The sequence below is a fragment of the Carassius gibelio genome, chromosome B2 (genome assembly GCF_023724105.1).
Source record: "Carassius gibelio isolate Cgi1373 ecotype wild population from Czech Republic chromosome B2, carGib1.2-hapl.c, whole genome shotgun sequence".
NCBI classification, from domain to species: Eukaryota; Metazoa; Chordata; class Actinopteri; order Cypriniformes; family Cyprinidae; genus Carassius; species Carassius gibelio.
In genome coordinates, this window is record NC_068397.1 from 23,768,295 (window position 1) to 23,786,195 (window position 17,901).

At 38.2% G+C, this 17,901-nt stretch overlaps 3 protein-coding genes across 3 annotated transcripts in view; 1 reads left to right on the forward strand and 2 right to left on the reverse strand.

Annotated features, from left to right (window-relative positions):
* The window catches only part of LOC127951388 (calsyntenin-2-like), a 229,851-nt gene that overhangs the window by 202,289 nt on the left and 9,661 nt on the right, over positions 1-17,901 (forward strand). The gene's annotated exons all lie outside the window — the stretch shown is intronic.
* Positions 617-2,989, reverse strand: LOC127951389 (complement C1q tumor necrosis factor-related protein 6-like). The gene is made up of 3 exons (XM_052549264.1): positions 2,433-2,989; positions 1,424-1,552; positions 617-1,284 (listed from the first exon to the last, which is right to left on the reverse strand). Exons 1-3 carry the CDS (start codon positions 2,677-2,679, stop codon positions 995-997), a joined length of 666 nt encoding a protein of 221 aa, XP_052405224.1. The 5' UTR covers positions 2,680-2,989; the 3' UTR covers positions 617-994.
* On the reverse strand, positions 12,390-14,295 carry LOC127951390 (complement C1q tumor necrosis factor-related protein 6-like). Its single transcript, XM_052549266.1, has 3 exons — positions 14,002-14,295; positions 13,034-13,162; positions 12,390-12,898 (listed from the first exon to the last, which is right to left on the reverse strand). The coding sequence occupies exons 1-3, from the start codon at positions 14,246-14,248 to the stop codon at positions 12,609-12,611; spliced, it is 666 nt and encodes a 221-aa protein (XP_052405226.1). The 5' UTR covers positions 14,249-14,295; the 3' UTR covers positions 12,390-12,608.

Genomic DNA, 17,901 nt, shown 5'->3' on the forward strand with positions numbered 1-17,901 from the left:
ACATTTGGCTGAGTTTAAATGGAGTGACATTATTGCATCACATGACTCCTTATACATTATCTGTATGTATGTATATGTATGTTATTTTATTTTATATGTTTATTGTTTGTTTAATGTAATGCTGGAACCTGTACCAAAGAGCTGTACTGAAAACAAATTCCAACAGCTTGGCTGAGTGGTCATTAAACTAAAATCAAAATCAGTCAATCAATCACATTGCTAACAACTGGCACTACACAAAAAAAACAATTCAACATTTCAATTGCAGTGTACAGTTGAGGTCTTGTATTTAATTAGGCATGTAAAATGGTAAGCGTTTTTCAAAACATGACGGGATCATAAAAGTTAAAAAAAAAAAAAAAAAATTATAATAATAATAATTGAATATAATTATTTTTCAATAATCATTTCACTTAAAAATCCAAAATAAAACATATTAATCACCTTCAAAATATTTTCATAGTGTCCTCTTCAAAACTGTTTTGCACTATAATTTACACCATATATTTTAAGTGCATTGTCAAAACTGTTTTTTGAGACATCACAACATAGTGACAAACTAACCTAGTTATTGTGTCAGTAAATTGCTGAATGCCATTAAATAAAGATTTTCAGATTACAGCATTGGAGAAAAGTTTACTAGGGAAATTCAATACTGTAGCACAGAGAAAAAGAATATGCTTAGTTATATGCATACTATACTATTTATTTTTGTGTCAACGTTACATTCACATTTGCATGTTCATTTTTACACAGTTCTTACATGTAATATTATACAGCATACTGAACAGACATTTGACACAAAATGACACCCAGACAGAAAAGCTCCATAAAAAAAGGTCATTGTTGATTGTTACTTTTTTCCAGACATGTACTTAAACACATGCGATTACTAAAATTTGGTAGAAACTTGAACTTGCTGTTTTAAGAAAAAAAAAGAAAAAGATTTTGCATATTGACCCAAAGCAATTAGGGAAAACTGTAATTAAAATGGTCAAAGAGGAAAAACCAAATGGCCAGTAAATAGAGTTAGATTATCAGTATTATCAAACACCCATGTATTTGCCAAGAGACGCACGAAGACCTGATCGCCTTTCTCCAGCATCAAAGTGATTGAATTAGACAATGTTTCATACCGGATACCTGCATCAGTTAGAGGATGGTTGTATAAAATTATCAACGGCTCTCCATTTTTAATAAGTCTTAGACCCATGGGTTTGGTTGTCTTGTTATGTCCAGAAAGACTGAAGAAATAGACTCCTTTAACAGGTGCTGTGAAAATGCCTGTAAAGTATAGCCAACAATTAACTGTCATATATCACATGTTTGCAAACATGCTGTAATAACTGCACTTAATTACTTAACTGTAGGATTCAGAGCGTAATTTAAATATGCAAGATGATACAATGTAAATACCACATACCAGTGCCCGTGTTGTAACGTGACCCAGCATTCAAAAAGACTTTTTGGTAAACCAGTGTGACATCTGTGTTGAAGGGCCCAACATCTCCTCTGTTTCCGAGTGTAGCAGCAAATGCTACGTTATATTCTTCTGTGTGATAAATCAGAAATGACATTGATTCAACATAATACTGTTACTAATGCTGTCTTCATGTGCTATCGGAAGGATCGTAAATACAAGTTTCCAAGTCACAAATTGGACATGAACAGCCTCCATAGTCCTATTTACAACTGAGAAACTATAAAAGAAATAATCTTAATTACCCAAGCTTCAGAGTGGGGTGAGCTATAAATTTTAAATATGGCAGAGGAGAAAAATTTAGCAGTAGACCGTTTTTTTTTTTCTCACAGCATTTACATTGCTTTCTCATGCCATTACAGTCATGTATATTTACATATATACTTAACCATTTAATGCATATTGTATGTATTGAACACTGCAAAAATAGCATTTTTTTAACTGAAATTTAAGAGTTGTCAGCCAGAATAAATAGCACTGTGAATGTTTACCAATGAATGGGACGCTTTGTTTTTATTAAAAACCTGTCAGATATTGACTAAATATCTTCTAATCTATACCTTTTGGATGAAATAAAAAATTTCCCAAGAAACAGGAAAGAATGCATAGGCTGTCGACCATGATTTCTGTTCTTTTAGACAATAAAGCACTTGATAAAGCAAACTCATATTACAAATCAGAAGTGGCTATTAAGAAAGTTTCCGATCGCACACAAAGGCAGCTTATCAATTTTTTTTTTAATTCTTACTGTTCGGTATAACTTTAAAAGGCTGCTTCCCACATTGACAGAACACTTTTTTTTTTTACATAGCACTATGCTACTTTTGTAAGAATTTTCTTGTTTAACTTTGCATCTTGCGACCTTGTGTTTTTTTCCCTGCTCCACATCCCATGTCTCAAATTTATTTTTCAAAACAGAAATGCATTCTGTGTGAACCAGCCCTTACAGTACCTTTTCTCTTAAACTGTTCCTGCTCCATGCTGGACTTAAGAGACTGAAGAGTGGAGCTCAGTTCTGCCAACAGTGGGTAAAGGCCTGTGATGAGGCAGGACTGCTGTTTCCCAGCAGCACCACTCTCCACAGGTAGTCCACTCCTGCCAGTCAGTTCTTCCTTCTCCTTCTCCTGTGGCTCGGACATACTGCTGCAGTTACAGCTGAACAGCACAATCAGCAGCAGATACAAAGTTCTATGGGACATTATTAGGCTCTATATAGGCTATAGAGGGCTTAAGATGCAGATTGCTAAACACAAATCAATTTCAATAACCAGATAGCGTCTGTCTGTGGACTGCAAAAGATGGGTTTTATAGGACATGGGGATGTGGAAATAGTTGACAAACCGGCCAAACAGGCAAAGCAACATAAGACAGTTGATGTTCCACAAACATTTAAGGTATATTTGATTAACACAGGAATACATTTAGTGGAAAGTAGAATTAATTTTATGTTTTTATTTTTTCATTGATGTTGCACAGTAGTCCAGTTGGTGGTGGCAATATACTGTAAGTTGGCTTGTCAACTGTCATTAAAAGTTGCAAGAAGAAGAAGATGGCTGCTTGTATAGAGAAAATCGTGAAAATTGGTAAGCAATCTGATACTGATTTGATATTTTATTCCAGGTGGATTAATGGTGGATTATAATTTTACTCATAATGAGAAAATAATATATATTTCTATATTTCACTTGGCCGGCAGTTCAACTACTGTAAATGAAAAATGTTACACACATTGGGGGTAATGCCATACACATAATGTGAGTTATGTTTTCAGATTACTTTTTAATTTACAAGAAAATATCTTATATTATTTATTTTTTAGTTTTATTTTTTTATATATAGGATGATTTTCCAACTCATCTAGAGTTAAACAATTTAGTTTTACCATTTTCAAATCCATTCAGCCGATCTCCTGGTCTGGCATAAGCATAGCTTAGCATAGATCATTAAATCTGATTAGACCATTAGCCTCTCGCTCAAAAATGACCATAGAGTTTCAATATTTTTCCTATTTGAAACTTGACTCTTCTGAAGTTACATCATGTACTAAGACCAACAGAAAATTAAAAGTTGTGAATTTCTAGACCAATATGGCTAGGAACTATACTCTCATTCTCACGTTATTATCAAGGGACTTTGCTGCTGTACCATGCTGTACCATTTAAAATGTGTTGGGGTCTTAAACCTTTTTACAGTAGATGGATGGAGAGATAGAGCAAGGAATCCCCATATTGTAAAAGATTGAGATTTGCATTCTAGGTCTGGTCTCTAAAACCGTCTTTACATTAGTAGGCCTAAACCTAAACCTATATACCTAAACCATAATTTATCACTAAAATCAGGAGGAAATGATAGTTGAATAACAAGGTAAGGAAAGCACATAACTCTGGTCATAAGGTTTAAACCAATTTCAAGCAAATTTATACACCAATTCTGACTGGTTGCTTGGAATGCTGATCCTGGAACAGTTTACACTTGAGTATAATTTTAATGCACATGAAAACATACCAGAATAAAATATTAGTCTTGCAAACAAAAAGACATGTTAGATATGACTTTGAGATTCATGAGTTTAGTAAGATTATCATAGTAAGATTATGTCAGATTATGGGAAAGTCATGGCCTTATTGTTGGAGGTTTGGACACGTAATCCAAAGGTTGCGAGTTCAAGACCCACACCAGCAGGAATTGTGGGGGGAGTGAATGTATGCACAGCTGAAAGCTTCTTCCCATCGTTTAAATTTTTACATAGGTTCTCAATGTAGAATATATGTGACCCTGGACCACAAAATCAGTTTTAAGTTGCTGGGGTATATTATTAGCAAAAGCCAAAAAAAAAACATTCAATGGGTCAAAATTATAAAAAAAAATATATTTTATGCCAAAAATCATTAATCAAAATAAATGAATCAAATAAATAATCAGATTAATTTATCAAATAAATGAATCAAATAAATTTCATTCTGACAACTTAAAATGCAATTCCTCTTCAGGAACTTGAGCTGCGTCGAGGACGATTGGGGAGCGCCCCCAGCGTGACGTCTCTGAATCATGTGTGTGTAATCAGTCCAATGGATGGGAGAGATGTCATAGGTGGGTGATGTCAGAGACCAGAAGCATAAAAGCACGAGAGGCACAGCCGGCATCAGCCTTCTGTCTTCAGCAAGCGCTCTCTGTGTGTGTGTGTGTACTGTTTGAAGAACTTTTACGTTTGTGAGTCTTAATTAGTGTTGTTTGTCATTCCCCCAAAAGTATGCCAAAAGCACCCTCCAAGACCAAACACAAAAAGGGGCGATGGCAAGCAGCGTTTCAGTCTGTGTTCCTCCCTGTCCTCACTACATCTCAGGTGGACACACACACAGTTTGTGCGTTGTTTGCCTGGGAGTGGAGCATGCAGAGTCGGCTCTCGTTCCTGGAGGGCTCTCTTCACCGAGGCAGCCTTCGCTAGCATTCCCCGTGGCACTGGTCCCGCTTCTGCCGAGTCAGAGCGGCGATCTCGCTCGTGGGGTTCGCAGTTGGATTTGGAAGAGGGAATGGAGATGGGCGAGTCCCTATCTTCTTCCTCACCTGCCAGATCTAGCACCCGCTCTCAGGGATCGGAAGCGTGCTCCAGCGCTACTTCTCCCCGGGGAGGCGGCTCGGCATTTCATCTATCTTCCTCCGAGGAGGTTGATGTGGTGATTGTCGCTGAGGATTCGCCCCCTCAATCGCCCCAGTGAAGCTTTTGGAGGTGGTGCTGTGGCCAAGTTAAACATCGAATGGCCAGCCGAGGAAAAGGCTGAAGCGCAGAAAAGGAAACTTGATGAGCCTGTTCTGTGAACTTAGCCGCCACCTCCGCGCCAAAGCCTGATTTTTTTCCCAATTTGCACGCTGAGGTGTGTAAATTGTGGGAAAAACCCTTCTCGGCCTGTGTCTTCATCCCCGTTTCTGATCACTACGGCAACGTAGCGGGGATGGATGAGCGCGGTTATAAGGTGATGCCCCGGGTTGAACAGACGCTCGCGAGCTATCTGTCTCCCGGCGCTGCATTGTCATTAAAGGCTCCGGCGCTGCCGGCAAGGAACCGACAAGGAACCGAAACTCCATCGGTGACAGAATGGAGAAAAAAACCTTGGGAAAAACCAGGCTCAGTTGGGAGGCCAGTTCTCCTCTGACCAGACAAAACCAGCAGTTCAATTCCAGGCTGCAGCAAAGTCAGATTCACGAGTTCACCCTTACATCTAATCTGAAGGCAAATAGTAGGCATATTTTGGCGTGCTGTCCTGGGGGAGGGGTCCGGGCCCGGAGCATAGCCCGAACCCAAATAACTCCCCCTATCCCAATTTGGGATAAATAGATTAGAAGTGAGGAGTTGGGGTGGAGGAGGGTTGCCGAAAAACTGTCGTGGGACAGGAGGTAGGAAGACTGGATATATATACGCGTGCGTGCTATAAGATGATTAGCTAAACGAGATGCACCTGTACCAAATTGGATGATTATCTGATCGTGCTTCTCCCGAACTTTGTTAATAAAACCACATTTGTGCAGAAGAATCATCTTTTTCCTGTGGTCTTGTCCCGATGGTCATCTGAGACAAGGTCTTTACAGGGGATCTGTATCTGGGGCTCTAGATGTCCTGGTCTCCGCTGTCTTTCAGGGATGTAGAGGTCCTTTCTAGGTGCTGATCCACCATTTGGTCTGGATACGTACTGGATATGGGTGACTGCAGTGACCCTCTGATCTGGATACAGACTGGATCTGGTGGCTATGGGAAGTGTTCCCGGTTTCGGTTTACCTAATTAATGCAGCCTAAAAATCATTTAATGGATTTGGATATTAAAAGCATATTAGTATGTTATGTGTAATCCAGGTTAAAGAGATGGGTCTTTAAAGAGCCAGTAAGATGAAAATTCTAAGCTTCCTGTCACTGTTTATAAGTCCTGTACAATAGCTTTAAATCCATCCAAGGTTAAAAAACATTGTCATTTTGTCAAAATATCATTTTAAAATTACCTCAATTCTCATAGATCCCCAAACGGTTCGAGAAGCTGTTCAAAAGATTCAGTTTCCTTAAACCCCACCTTTCGGTAGCATACTGTGTTCTGATTAGTCAACTGACATAGTTTTGATTGGTTGTTCCGCACACAACTTCATGGTAAACAATGCGTTAGCATCTTTTTGGGGTGAATTATGTCTTATGCGTCTCATCGCGAAGCAAACAGTAAAATAAAAAACTTGAACAGTCTCGCTGCATTTTCTTCTGTGTGGGTGTATTCAAGCCGCGCTTCAGTTTGAATCTGAATAGCGCATTCAGCGCGGGGGCGTGGTCACATTAGATATAATGAAGGGAGACGTGAAAAATGGACATCGCGTTGTTTTCATATGGATTACTTTATCACAGAATATTTGTTAGCAGCCCTTGTTTCACTTCATTTTAATGACGTGTTAGTAAATGAAAATCAGCGCAGACAAAGGCTGCAGACAGCACACATATTGATAAGACCCTCGGGAGAAAACAAACACATAACTTCATAATCATACTTTGCGTTGTGATTCGGAGATGCTTATTGGTCTAAATAAAGTTGGTAATGAACCCTCTTTTATGGCCAAACGCTTTGAAAATCCCGCCTTGTACTCACCGAGATTAGAAAAGCAGTCATCAGTGAAATGTTGTGAACACAACAAAAGGGATTTGTTGTACTGCTCTGGTATTGTGGTAAAAATGAATTTTAGCCATTAGTTCTTCTGATCTTCATTCTTTGGCAGTGAAAATTAAACAAACTTGCCTTTACAATTAAAAACACACTGTCTCCTCGACATGATGCTATCACACCAACCAGAGCATCTGTGTGGGGAGTGGGGCAGGTTAGAGCTTTGTTTCTCCCAAGACAGTAGGCGGAGATTATTATGCAAAGTGTTTCTAGTGACGTACATAGAGATGGGCAAAAGATTTGAAATCTATAACGACTCGTTTCAACGATTCAGAGTCGACTCCTTACTTTAGAAGCCAATAACTTTATAAATCATATACTTTTTGGTTTAATTACTTTGCACATTGTTTACACTGATGGGCAGCTACATCATAAACTGTAATACAGGTAATTTTTGATTTCCCATCTGTGTGGCTCTTTAATCTAGATATAAACTGCAAGAGTGTGTCTGCCTCCCGAACAATGTTAGGTAGGTTATTCCAGAGTTTAAGCGCCAAATAGGAAAAGGATCTGCCGCCAGCAGTTGATTTTGATATTCTAGGTATTATCAAATTGCCTGAGTTTTGAGAACGCAGCGGACGTAGAGGATTATAATGTAAAAAGAAGCTCATTCAAATACTGAGGTGCTAACCCATTCAGCGCTTTATAAGTAATAAGCAATATTTTAAAATCTGTACAATGCTTGATAGGGACCTTGTGCAGTGTTGACAGGACCGGGCTAATATGGTCATACTTCCTGGTTCTAGTAAGAACTCTTGCTGCTGCATTTTGGACTAGCTGTAGTTTGTTTACTAAGCGTGCAGAACAACCACCCAATAAAGCATTACAATAATCTAACCTTGAGGTAAATAAAATGCATGGATTAAATGCATGGATTAACATTCCTGCATTTGACATTGAGAGCATAGGCCGCAATTGAGATATATTTTTGAGATGGAAAAATTTTACAAATGCTAGAAATATGGCTTTCTAAGGAAAGATTAAATAGCACACCTAGGTTCCTAACTGATGACGAAGAATTGACGGAGCAGCCATCAAGTCTTAGACAGTGTTCTAGGTTATTACATGCAGAGTTTTTAGGTGCTATAATTAACACCTCTTTTTTTCAGAATTTAGCAGTAAGAAATTACTCGTCATCCAGTTTTTTATATCGACTATGCATTCCATTCGTTTTTCAAATTAGTGTGTTTCACCGGGCCACGAAGTAATATAGAGCTGAGTATCATCAGCATAACAGTGAAAGCTAACACCATGTTTCTTGATGATATCTCCCAAGGGGTAACATATAAAGCGTGTAGAGTAGCGGCCCTAGTACTGAGCCTTGAGGCACTCCATACTGCACTTGTGATCGAGATGATACATCTTCATTCACTGCTACTAACTGATGGTGGTCATATACAGTAAGTACGATTTAAACTATGCAAATGCACTTCCATTGATGCCAACAAAGTGTTCAAGTCTATGCAAAAGAATGTTGTGGTCAATTGTGTCAAACACAGCACTAAATCCAATAAAACTAATAGAGAGATGCAACCATGATCAAATGATAAGAGCAGGTAATTTGTAACTCTAAGGAGAGCAGTCTCAGTACTATGATACGGTTTAAATCCTGACTGGAAATCCTTACATACAGTATACCATTTTTTTAAGAAGGAATATAATTGTTAGGATTACACCTTTTCTAGTATCTTGGACAGAAAAGGGAGATTCGAGATTGGTCTATAATTAACTCTTTCTTTTGGGTCAAGTTGTGTTTTTTTTATGAGAGGCTTAATAACAGCCAGTATGAAGGTTTTGGGGACATATCCTAATGACAATGAGGAATTAATAATAGTCAGAAGAGGATCTATGACTTCTGGAAGCACCTCTTTTAGGAGCTTAGATGGTATAGGGTCTTACATACATGTTGTTGGTTTAGATGACTTAAATTTATACAATTCTTCCTTACCTATAGTAGAGAATGAGTGGAACTGTTCCTCAGGGGGTCTATAGTGCACTGTCTGATGCGATACTGTAGCTGACGGCTAAATGTTTACAATTCTATCTCTAATAGTAACAATTTTAGAAGTAAAGTAGTTAATAAAGTCATTACTGCTGTGATGTTGGGAAATGTTAACACTTGTTGAGGCTTTATTTAGCCACTGTGTTGAATAAATACCTGGGTTATGTTTGTTTTCCTCTAAAAGAGAAGAAAAGTAATCAGATCTAGCAGTTTTTAATGCTTTTATGTAGGATAGTTTTTTTTTTTTCTTTTTTTCTAGTTTTGTTTTGTTTGTCACGGTGTCCGTCTCGCATCAGTGCCCTCAGGAGATTGTTCTGCCAAACCTGCTGGAGATACAGGGTGCAGTGGTCTCCTGCGAGCACCACGCCCAGTTACCACCCGCGAACGTAGCGGTGCTGAGTGGCTCACCGCCTCCGCGGAGGTCTCTAGAACGGTTAGTACGGTTGTCTCCTGCCAGTCCGCCGCTACAGGGCACCGAGCTAGCTGTTCTGATTACACCAGAGGTCAGTCTCGAGAGAAACTACTAAATGTATCTCAATGGGTCCTGCACAATGTAGAAAGAGGCTACACAATTCAGTTTGGTTCTCCTCCACCTCGATGGCACATCAACTGCCTGGAGATGCTGGCCGTGCTTAGTGCACTTCGTTATTTTCTCCCAGACCTAAGAGGTCAGCATGTGTTGGTGCGCACCGACAACACAGCAGTGGTCTCTTACATCAACCACCAAAGAGGTCTGCACTCATGCCGTTTAAGCAAACTAGCATACCAGATCCTTGTGTGTGCCCAGTACAAATTCCTCTCGCTCAGAGCAATTCACATTCCTGGGCATATGAATATAGGAGCAGACATCCTATCCAGGCAGGGGCCGAGGCCCCTCTCACAGGCGGAGGGCACCATAGTCCACCCCCGCCCAGTGCTGTGGAAGTTATGGGTGTGGCCTCTGAGGGAGCACAACTCGTAGCTTCCGGTCTCTCAACCGAGGTTGTTGAGACCATCCTCCAATCCAGAGCTCCCTCTACGAGGAAACTGTATGCTTTGAGGTGGAAACTTTTCACTTCTTGGTGTGGAGACCACCAACTCGGCCCAGTTAACTGCCCAATTGGTATAGTGCTGGAGTTCCTGCAGGCCCGTTTCTCCGCAGAGTTGACCCACTCCACCCTGAAGCTCTATATGCCAGCCATTGTGGCCTACCACGCCCCTCTCGTTGGCCAGTCAGTGGGCAGACACCCCCTTGTTACACGTTTCCTCCATGGTGCACCGAGGCTGAAGCCTCCAGTATGTTCTCGTTTCCCCACGTCGGACCTGGCTGTGGTGTTAGAAGCTCTCTGTAGGCCACCCTTCGAGTCTATTGAGGAGATCTCCAATCGCCTTCTCTCTATTAAGACTGTCTTCCTGTTGCCGATATCTTCTCTCAAGAGAGTTGGGGACCTACAGGCCCTCTCTGTGGCCCTTTCTTATATAGACTTTGCGCCCAGTCTGGCTAAAGCTTTCCTTTACCCTCGTGCGGGGTATGTCCCTAAGGTTCCCTCCTCTACACCATGGCCTGTCGAATTCCAGGCCTTCAGTCCTCCTCCCTTCAGGGAGCCAGACCAGAAGAAGCTTAATTGTATGTGTCCAGTGCGAGCATTTTGAGGTTATCATGTGATTTATGTCGTTACTAGCGCAACAACTTACGAGTGACAGGTTAAATCAATCTCATTGTAAATATTTTGATGTTTATGAAATTTCCTCATTTTGTGGTCTTGATGAAGAAACAGCTGCCTTTGTATTGTTATTGTAATATAACCAATACATTTTAAGTTGATTTAAATTTGTATATTTTTAACCTTACTAATATGACCCACAGTTTAATCCTTATATAGTTTTTTTCTTTCGGAAACCCCAAATCATTATGTTTTGAATACGTTGCTACTTTATTTTATGCACAACATTTTTAAGCCACAAGCAAAGCCGGCTTAAATCTCCTTTGTTTTCCTATTTTTCTAGTTTAATTAACTGTCTTGTTTCATCCCTCCATCTTATAAACACAACAACAAATCCAGTATTTTGATGCATTGATTATATGAATATTATGATTATTCAAAGATATATATGATTTTCAATGTTTATCGTACAGAAAACTCATTGCTAATACTTGTATCACTCAAATGTAATTATGTATTAATTACTATATTATCCTTATATTCAGACCAATAGAGTAATACAGATTTTTTATATACATTACACTTTTGGAGTCAGGATTATTTAATTGCGTAATTATGTTTAGCTTATGCCAGATGGGGTCGACAGGGATTACATTTTCACAGCCCTGTGTTCATCAAAATAGGCCATAGTCAAAAATGGCAACATAGCTACTCCTAATCAGAACCTCTGGAGAGAGTTTAGTAAGAAGGTAGAGAACAAGATCACTGCAAATGCTCTATACACTTTCATCAAATTAAAAATACATAACATCTGGACTGCTTTAGGTTTCGCTCATGCAAGTGATCATGGAAAAAAGTGGCAGTAGTGATGACATTGATTTTGAGCCAAGGTACCTTTCCACACAGATCAAAAGATTGCTGGACTTTAGATAATTTATACTAATAATCATCATTTTATTTGTAAAAGTAAAATAATGATGCTCTGCATCCTTCTAAATACTAAAATAAAAAAAAAAATAAATAAAAAAATGAGCTGGCAAAATTGGTTTAAACGGAGTGACATTATTGCATGACATTGCTACCAATTGGCACCACACAAACAAACAATACAATTTCAGTGTACAGTTGAGGTCATGTTTTTTTAATAATAATAATAATAATAAATGAATATAATTTGTATTTAATAATTATTTATTTATTTAATAATAATTTCACTTAAGAATCGAAAATAAAACTTATTAATCACCTTAAAAATCTTTTCCTCTTCGAAACTGTTTTGCACTATAATTTGCACCATAAATTTTACATAAAGTGCCTTGTCAAAACTGTTTTATGCGACATCACAACATAGTGACAAACTAACCTAGTTATTGTGTCAGTAAATTGGTGAATGCCATTACATAAAACTATTTCGGATTTCAGCATTGGAAAAAAAAATGTACTGGGGAAATTGATTACTGTAGAACACAGAAAAAAAAGCTTATTTATATGCATACTATACTATTTATTTTTTGTCAACATTACATGTAAACAGGAAATTCACATTTGCATGTTCATTTTTACACAGTTGTTGTAATGTTATACAGCATATACTGTACTGAACAGACATTTGACACAAAATGACACCCAGGCAGAAAAGCTCCATGAAAAAACTGATTGTTGATTGTTACTTTTTTTCAGACATGGATGCAATTGATTAAATTTGGGAAGAAACTTGAACTTGCTGTTTTGAGAAAAAAATAAAAGAGAATTTGCAAATTGACCCAAAGCAATTAGGGAAAACTGTAATAAGATGGTCAAAAAGGAAAGACCAAATGACCAGTAAACAGAGTTAGATTATCAGTATTATCAAACACCCATGTATTTGCCAAGAGATGTACACTGACCTGATCACCTTTCTCCAGCATCAAAGTGATTGAATTAGACAATGTTTCATACCGGATACCTGCATCACTTAGAGCATAGTTGTATATAATTGTCATTTGCGATCCATTTTTAAAAAGTCTTAGACCCATGGGTTTGGTTGTCTTGTTATGTCCAGAAAGACTGAAGAAATAGACTCCTTTAACAGGTGCTGTGAAAATGCCTGTAAAGTATGGCAAACAATTAACATATATCACGTGTTTGCAAACATCCTGTGATAACTGCACTTAATTACTTAACTGTAAGGATTCAGAGTGTAATTTAAATAGCAAGATGAAAAAATTTTAATACAACATACCAGTGCCCGTGTTGTAATGTGACCCAGCATTCACAAAGACATTTTGGTAAACAAGTGTGACATCTGTGTTGAAGGGCCCAACATCTCCTCTGTTTCCGAGTGAAGCAGAAAATGCTACGTTATATTCTTCTGTGTGATAAATCAGAAATGACATTGATTCAACATAATACTGTTACTAATGCTGTCTTCATGTGCTATCGGAATGATCATAAATACAAGTTTCCTAGTCACAATTTGGACATGAATGGCCTCCATAGTCCTATTTGGCAAGCCATAAACTTTAAATATGGCAGAGGAGAAAAACTTAGACCGCCGTAGACCGTTTTTTCTCTCACAACATCTACATTGCTTTCTCCTGCCATTACAGTCATGTATATTTACATATATACTTAACCATGTAATGCATATTGTATGTATTGAACACTGCAAAAATATAATTTTTTTACTGAAATTTAAGAATTGTCAGCCAGAATATCTAAATAGCACTGTGAATGTTTACCAATGAATGGGACGCTTCGTTTTTATTAGAAACCTGTCAGATATTGACTAAATATCTTCTAATCTATACCTTTTGGGTGAAATAAAAAATTCCCAAGAAACAGGCAAGAATGCATATGCTGTCGACCATGATTTCTGTTCTTTTCGACAATAAAGCACTTGAACACGGCAAACTCATATTACAAATCAGAAGTGGCTATTAGGATGTTTTCGATAGCACACAAAGGCAGCTTAACAATTTTTTAACTATGCATAAAAGTTTTGAATTCTTACTATTCGGTATAACTTTAAAAGGCTGTTCCCCACATTGACAGAACACTTTTTTTTCATAGCACTACACTACTTTTGTGAGGATTTTCTTATTTAACTTTGCATCTTGCGACCTTATGTTTTTATTCCTGTTCCACTTCCTGTGTCTTGAATTTTTTCAAAGCAGAAATGCATTCTGTGTGAACCAGCCCTTACAGTACCTTTTCTCCTAAACTGTTCCTGCTCCAAACTGGCCTTAAGAGACTGAAGAGTGGAGCTCAGTTCTGCCAACAGTGGGTAAAGGCCTGTGATGAGGCAGGACTGCTGATTCCCAGCAGCACCACTCTCCACAGGTAGTCCACTCCTGCCAGTCAGTTCTTCCTTCTCCTTCTCCTGTGGCTCAGACATACTGCTGCAGTTACAGCTGAACAGCACAATCAGCAGCAGATACAGAGTGCTATAGGACATTATTAGGCTATATGAAGATGCAGATTGCTAAACACAAATCAGTTTCAGTAGCCAGATAGCGTCTGTCTGTGGACTGCAAGAGATGGGTTTTATAGGACAGGGGATGTGAAAATAGTTGACAAACCGGCCAAACAGGCAATGCAACATAAGACAGTTGATGTTCATTTAAGGAAGATTTGATAAACACAGGAATAAATGTAGTGGAAAGTAGAATTTAAATTATTTTTATTTTTTTTTATTTTTTTTCCCATTGGTGCTGCACAGTAGCCCAGTTGGTGGTGGCAATACACTGTAAGTTGGCTTGTCAACCATCATTAAATAGTTGAAAGAAGAAGAAGATGGTTGCTTGTATAGAGACAATGGTGGAAAATGGAAAGCAATCGGATACTGATTTGATATTTTATTCCATGTGGATTAATGTTTTACTCATATTGAGAGAAGAATATATATTTATTTCACTTGGCTGGCAGTTCAACTACATTAAAAATATTATACACAAACAGTAGGGCTGTAACGATACACCAAACCCACGATTTTCAAAAAAGTAACACAAGTTACTTTGTTTTTTCAATTTATTGACTGACAAGTCTCCTGTCCCCATATTGGGAGAAATCAGAAGTACAGAGGCATTGTGTGCACTGTGTGAACATGATGTAGTTTTAGACTAAATGTGAATGTGCATTAATTCATCCTAATCACTAAAAAAACTGATTTAGTATTCATCAAAATTAATTAAACCGTGAAATGCAAACTCAGAATATGATGCAAACCTTCAAAAATTAAATATGTTAACAAAACTGTATCTAATCCCCTTTTCATTAAAGAAGTGCTGACCTTTTTATTTATTTAGTTTATTTTTGAATAGGCAAATTTTCTATGGGATGAAATTGGACTCAAAATGATTAATAGATGCACGCAAAAATATCAATGTACTACATCAGTTTTATACATGTATTTTACGAACCACAAACAAATGCCTTTTAATTTGATTAGGGATTAAGTTGTGCAGCGATTTGTACATATACAGACATGTTTGCGAATAAAAATGTTCTGTTCTGCATTAATATATCTTAAAGGTCCTATGACATGAAAATTTCACTTTTTGAGGTTTTTTAAGATTAATACAAGTTCCCCTAGCCTGTATATGGTCCCCAAGTTTCTAGAAATTTGAATCGGTGTAAATCGAGATTTTTCTATCTTTCTCTGCCTTTGAGAAAATGCAAGCTCAAACGGGCTGATCTTGAATCTTGAATCTCCTCGTTGTGACATTGTAAAGAGAATTGTTACCTCCCCTTTCTCTGCTTTGCCCGCCCAAAAATTCAGTCGCAATGTCAGCACAGGCATTACAGACTTTTATGATATGGATTCGACAGCACCGGCACAAACAGTGAGTAACAGTGTTCATTAATGCCTGATCTGTGATCAGTGATTTCTGATGTGTAGCTAATCATTCAAGTTCACACAGACTTTCTTTCTAAATCATTTAATACTGATGCATCAGTGAATCAAGTCAGTGACTAAACGATCAACTTCACGTTGTTTCTCTTAGTAGCATGAAACAAATCTGTTATTTAAATTGTGATTTAACTACAGAGCGATCAAAGATTGCTCCTTTTTTTCTGGAGCTGTTATACATTGCGAGTACATCTGCACACTTGCCCAAACTGCCGTTACAATGAAAGATAGATATATATATATATAAAACGTTATATTTGAGAGGGGTTCCACATGAATGGATTTCGTATGCAAAGATGTCAGCCAGTCACAACAGTTGTGGTTTACTCGGAGTCTCACAGCAGACACGCCCCTTCAAACAGAGCATTCAAGCCAGAGGGCTAATATCAGGATCTAAAAATGCTTTTTATTTCTAAATTTTAAATGTAAAAATAATACTAACAATATAAGTACACCTAAGGAAACATTAAAAAGCATTTAAAGAAAAGGAAATGATCCATGTCATGGGACCTTTAAATTGCTCATGCATGCAAAAAGGAATCCATGCATATGTGGATCGGGTGACGCGTGCATTAATGGACATCTAGTTCGAGTCGATCTTGTTTGGTTCATTTGGATTTTGAGACTTCATTTTCGCAGTTTTCAGCATTTCACGTCCAAGGCTCTGTGCAATCGAGTGCAATACATTAACGTGTACACGATTTGAAAAATTTGTGAACGTGCGTCACTAGTACACTGAAACAAATGCTTTTCAATCGGTGTCTGCAGAGTTAAGATTTACATTAATGTGCAGCATTTTGTTCAAATAGAGACATTTTTGTGAATACAAACGTTAGAGTTTGTATTAAAATTATCATAATTTGTGCATGTACGGATTAAAATGTGCACTTGTGGATCAGGCAACGCACGTGCATTTATTCACGTCTCTTCTGAGTCTATTCTATTCGGTTCATTTGAATTTTGAAACTTTCGTTCCGCCCTTTAAACTTTTCCCAATTCACACACACAGCTCACGATCCACCACAGCTGAGCCAAAGAGAAACAGTGACCACTAGATGGCCCACTCACGAACGCATTCTATTGTGTACACAGTTTATGAATGTTACATTGGGTTTTCTTTGTTTCTTTTTGGTTTGGCTATTCTCCTCTGCCTGTAGAAATACAATAAAAAAATGTATTGAACTTGTTCTAACTTAACTGAATATCTTATATTAATTTGGCCAAACAATCTGACAAATGTAAAGGCCGTGGACCATCCCGCATCGATGCAGATATCCAAGAGGGAAACACCTGTTAGAAAGGCCTTAGAGGCAGCCATACCCCGAGTAGAGTGAGCTTTGGCTCCCAAAGGAAGTGGAAGATCAGAGGACTCATAGGAGACTTTGATAGCCTCGCCTATCCAACGACTAAGGGTCTGCTTAGAGGCAGGAAAACCCTTTTTAGAAGGACCATAGTAAACAAGCAATTGGTCAGATTTTCTCCACAGGGCAGCTTTGTGGATGTATGCGTCCAGTGCTCAAACTGGACACATACAGTTTAGCTTCTAAAATAAATGACATCCACCTCCCTACAAGAAAAAAATATTCCACTTCCACTTAAGCAGTTAAACCAAAAATGACAGACACTCTGCAACTCTCAAGAACTTCACTTTAACACTATAGGTGAAGCAATCAACAAACACTTAAATAGACAAGAGTTTGAACAAGAGCTTAAAATCCCAACACTGGAACTGGAAGATGGCAGTTGCATGGATGGAACCTCTCAGCCTCTCACCCTGGACTGCAGCTCTTGGGGGTTCCTTTATACTCCAGCTAACTAGCTAAACAGGAGTCAGGTGGCACTCGTTAGCCTGCCAAGCACAGAGAGGAGGAGGAGTAAAAGAAACAAGATCACAGTCTACACACACACACACACACACACACATACACATACACACAGTATGGTTAATGAAATCAAAAGACAGAATCACTTATGTCCCTATGGACGTAACACCCCCACCACTAAGTTTTTTTTCTTTTATCCCTCGATTTGGAGAATTTTTTTAATATATATCACTTAAATTTCAGTACCACCGGTCCTGGACAGTGCATGGGCAATCACATTTTCAGAGCCCTTCATATGACGAATGTCGAGATTATACTCCTGAACAAATAACGCCCATCGCATCAAGTGTTTATTCGAGTTAGACATCTGGACTA

Coding starts and splice junctions, on each gene's coding strand:
- LOC127951390 (XM_052549266.1), bottom strand. CDS start 14,248: ATGTCCTATAGCACTCTGTATCTGCTGCTGATTGTGCTGTTCAGCTGT. Junction 13,163..14,001: donor GGAACAGTTTAGGAGAAAAG/GTACTGTAAGGG, acceptor TTTATCACACAG/AAGAATATAACGTAGCATTT. Junction 12,899..13,033: donor ACATTACAACACGGGCACTG/GTATGTTGTATT, acceptor CATACTTTACAG/GCATTTTCACAGCACCTGTT.
- LOC127951389 (XM_052549264.1), bottom strand. CDS start 2,679: ATGTCCCATAGAACTTTGTATCTGCTGCTGATTGTGCTGTTCAGCTGT. Junction 1,553..2,432: donor GGAACAGTTTAAGAGAAAAG/GTACTGTAAGGG, acceptor TTTATCACACAG/AAGAATATAACGTAGCATTT. Junction 1,285..1,423: donor ACGTTACAACACGGGCACTG/GTATGTGGTATT, acceptor TATACTTTACAG/GCATTTTCACAGCACCTGTT.